The following is a 2355-nucleotide window of genomic DNA, read 5'->3' on the forward strand; positions in this document are numbered from 1 at the left end:
TTGTTTGTTTGTTTGTTTGTTTTTGAATTTCATCAAATAAAAGGTCTATTTTGTTCCATATGTAATTTCTTTTTATTTTTGCAATCTCTCTTAATTTAATAGCCTATGGTCACACTCATAGGATATTAAGGGGGCATCATTGGTATATATAACGTCAGATTAAAAAATAAAAAATATATATTTATATGAAGTATTTGGAGATAACCAAGTACGCGAGCTTAGATAGTTCGGACAAAACCGAACTACCAAAATCCTAAAACGTTTGGAGTTAACCAGATGTGCAAACTTTACAAGTTTGGAACAAACCAGCAAAAAAATTGATCGATGATAAGTAGGAGCCTAAACCTATCACGAGACAAGTCAAGATCGAGGCTGGAATATCTAAGAGAAAAATAGTTTCAAACTCTTAACCTCGGAAAAAAAACTGAGGATGAGGAGAAGTGACTAAACAAAAAAAGATATAACCAGATCATTCACATTACATACCATATAAGTACTTTTGAGTTCATGGTTAAAGTAATATCCGACCTTGATAAGTAACGAGGTCGAAAGCGGATAATTCGAATAAACTATGCATGAATGCATCGAATTTCGATCCCAAATCCAAACTATGTTTATATGAATAAATAAACATAACCGGTTCATCAATATAAAAATATGCAGAATATTTCGAGCCAAGAAATGTAAAGCATATAAAAGAATGGTAAAAGAAATTGTATCAGCCCCGTGGGCATATATTAAAATAGTTACAGAAATAAGGGGACGCAGCCCCGATAACTGATCTCCCCGAGGTCAGATTCAAGGAAAAGGAGTCTCCTTGGCCTTCTCAGCATCAGTGGCACCGGACCCCTCAGGACGAATAGCATGACTATCCTCCTGAGCTTCCTCCGAAACGGTGCCCGGAGCAGCCTTTTCCTTCTCGAGTTGCTCAGCCTTCTCCTTCTCAAGCCGTTCAGCCTCTTCCTTCTCGAGCCGGGCATTCCATCGTTCAAGAAGCGGCGCCTCGTGGGGACCTAAGAAGCTGGTGTCCAGCTCTTCGTTATAAGCCCACATCCGGTACATGGCTGAGTCGACCGCCTTTTCCTTCTTTTCTTTGTACTCGGCAAGAAGGCAAGTTTTGGCATCCTCTATGATGTCGAAGGTGGCGGCCTTGTCCTCTTCGAGCTTCTTATTGGTTTCCCGAAGCTGGGTGTTATCTTTCTTTTGCTCCTCGAGTTCAACTCTCAGCTTTCCGAGCTCCTTGGCCATGTCCTCACGCTCCTTAACCACTGCCTCGAGCTTAGCATTCGCCGCTTTCAGATCATTCGCCGCTTTCAGATCGTCGTTCGCTCTAAGGTGGAGGTCCTTCGCCTCTTGAGCATGAGTCTTGCTCGAATGGATCTCGTTGTTCAGCTTGTAATTGAGCTGGGCAGTGAAGGCAAGAGCCTGAAAAAAAGGAAGAAACCACCATTAGCCTCAGGTCAGTATGAATGTAAGCAAAAGGAATATAGAAGGATACTTACCGCGGTAGTGTGCTCGATACTCTTCTCGTAAAGGACAGTGCGGTCTCGGGTGCCAGTTAGGCACTGCCACTGAGGAGCTTCGAAACTTCCATAGCTCTGACCGATCCGGGACATAACATCCGAGATCAGCGTAGATCCGTGAGGTCCAGCAGCATTATCCACCACATACGAGTCCATATGGGTGGAGATTGTTAGCTTCTGAACTCGAGAAGCAGAAGGCCTTCTGGAAAGCTGAGCTGAAGACGTTTCGCCCACCACAGGAGGTTGGGACTCAATGGCAGGGGCACCAGCCAGCGAGGTCGGTGCGACCGCGGAGACGACGGCCTGCGAGGATGGCATTGTCGTGGAGGCGCTAGCCTGGATAGTCGACGCATCAATGGAGCTCGAAACCGGCAGGGCAAGGGGAGGTGTCTTTTTGGACCTCTTTGAGCCTTTGCCCGGCTGACTGGTCTTCAGTGACCCTGCCCTAGGGCGTTTGCTCCTCTTGGCGCCTGCATTGTCGATAAGGGCGTCAAGGTCGGAGTCCATCTCGCCTACACAAGTCACAACACAGTGAGTCAGTAAAAGAGAAATGTACATCAAGTAATTTCGGTACCAGACATATAGAGTGATGATGGAAGAAACCTAACTGGAACTCTCCCCCGAGCTCGAGCTTGGGGACCATGAAATTCCCCCGTCTTCAGAGGAGGCGGGGGGAGTGCCTTCCCTATAAGTAGGGGATAACCTCGAGAGGTCCCTATAATCATTGGTCCCGTACTGCACAGCTATCCCATTCCACACCTCGTCCGTGGTGTACATGGTATCATATTTCCCAAGCCCACTATCGAACTTATGGACACATTCGTCTGCCCAA

General features: G+C 46.3%; 1 protein-coding gene across 1 annotated transcript; it reads right to left on the reverse strand.

Moving 5' to 3' along the window:
- Nucleotides 1-649: 649 nt before the first annotated feature.
- LOC133829533 (uncharacterized) lies at nt 650-2023 on the reverse strand. Its single transcript, XM_062259240.1, has 2 exons — nt 1503-2023; nt 650-1425 (listed from the first exon to the last, which is right to left on the reverse strand). Exons 1-2 carry the CDS (start codon nt 1839-1841, stop codon nt 799-801), a joined length of 966 nt encoding a protein of 321 aa, XP_062115224.1. The 5' UTR covers nt 1842-2023; the 3' UTR covers nt 650-798.
- Between the last annotated feature and the right edge of the window lie 332 nt (nt 2024-2355).

The sequence above is a fragment of the Humulus lupulus genome, chromosome 4, assembly GCF_963169125.1.
Source record: "Humulus lupulus chromosome 4, drHumLupu1.1, whole genome shotgun sequence".
NCBI lineage: Eukaryota > Viridiplantae > Streptophyta > Magnoliopsida > Rosales > Cannabaceae > Humulus > Humulus lupulus.

Bases quoted from the DNA above. Each gene is read 5' to 3' on its own strand.
- LOC133829533 (XM_062259240.1), bottom strand. From the start codon at position 1,841: ATGCCATCCTCGCAGGCCGTCGTCTCCGCGGTCGCACCGACCTCGCTG. The intron at 1,426-1,502 runs GTAAGTATCCTT...CCTTTTTTTCAG, and splicing joins GTATCGAGCACACTACCGCG to GCTCTTGCCTTCACTGCCCA.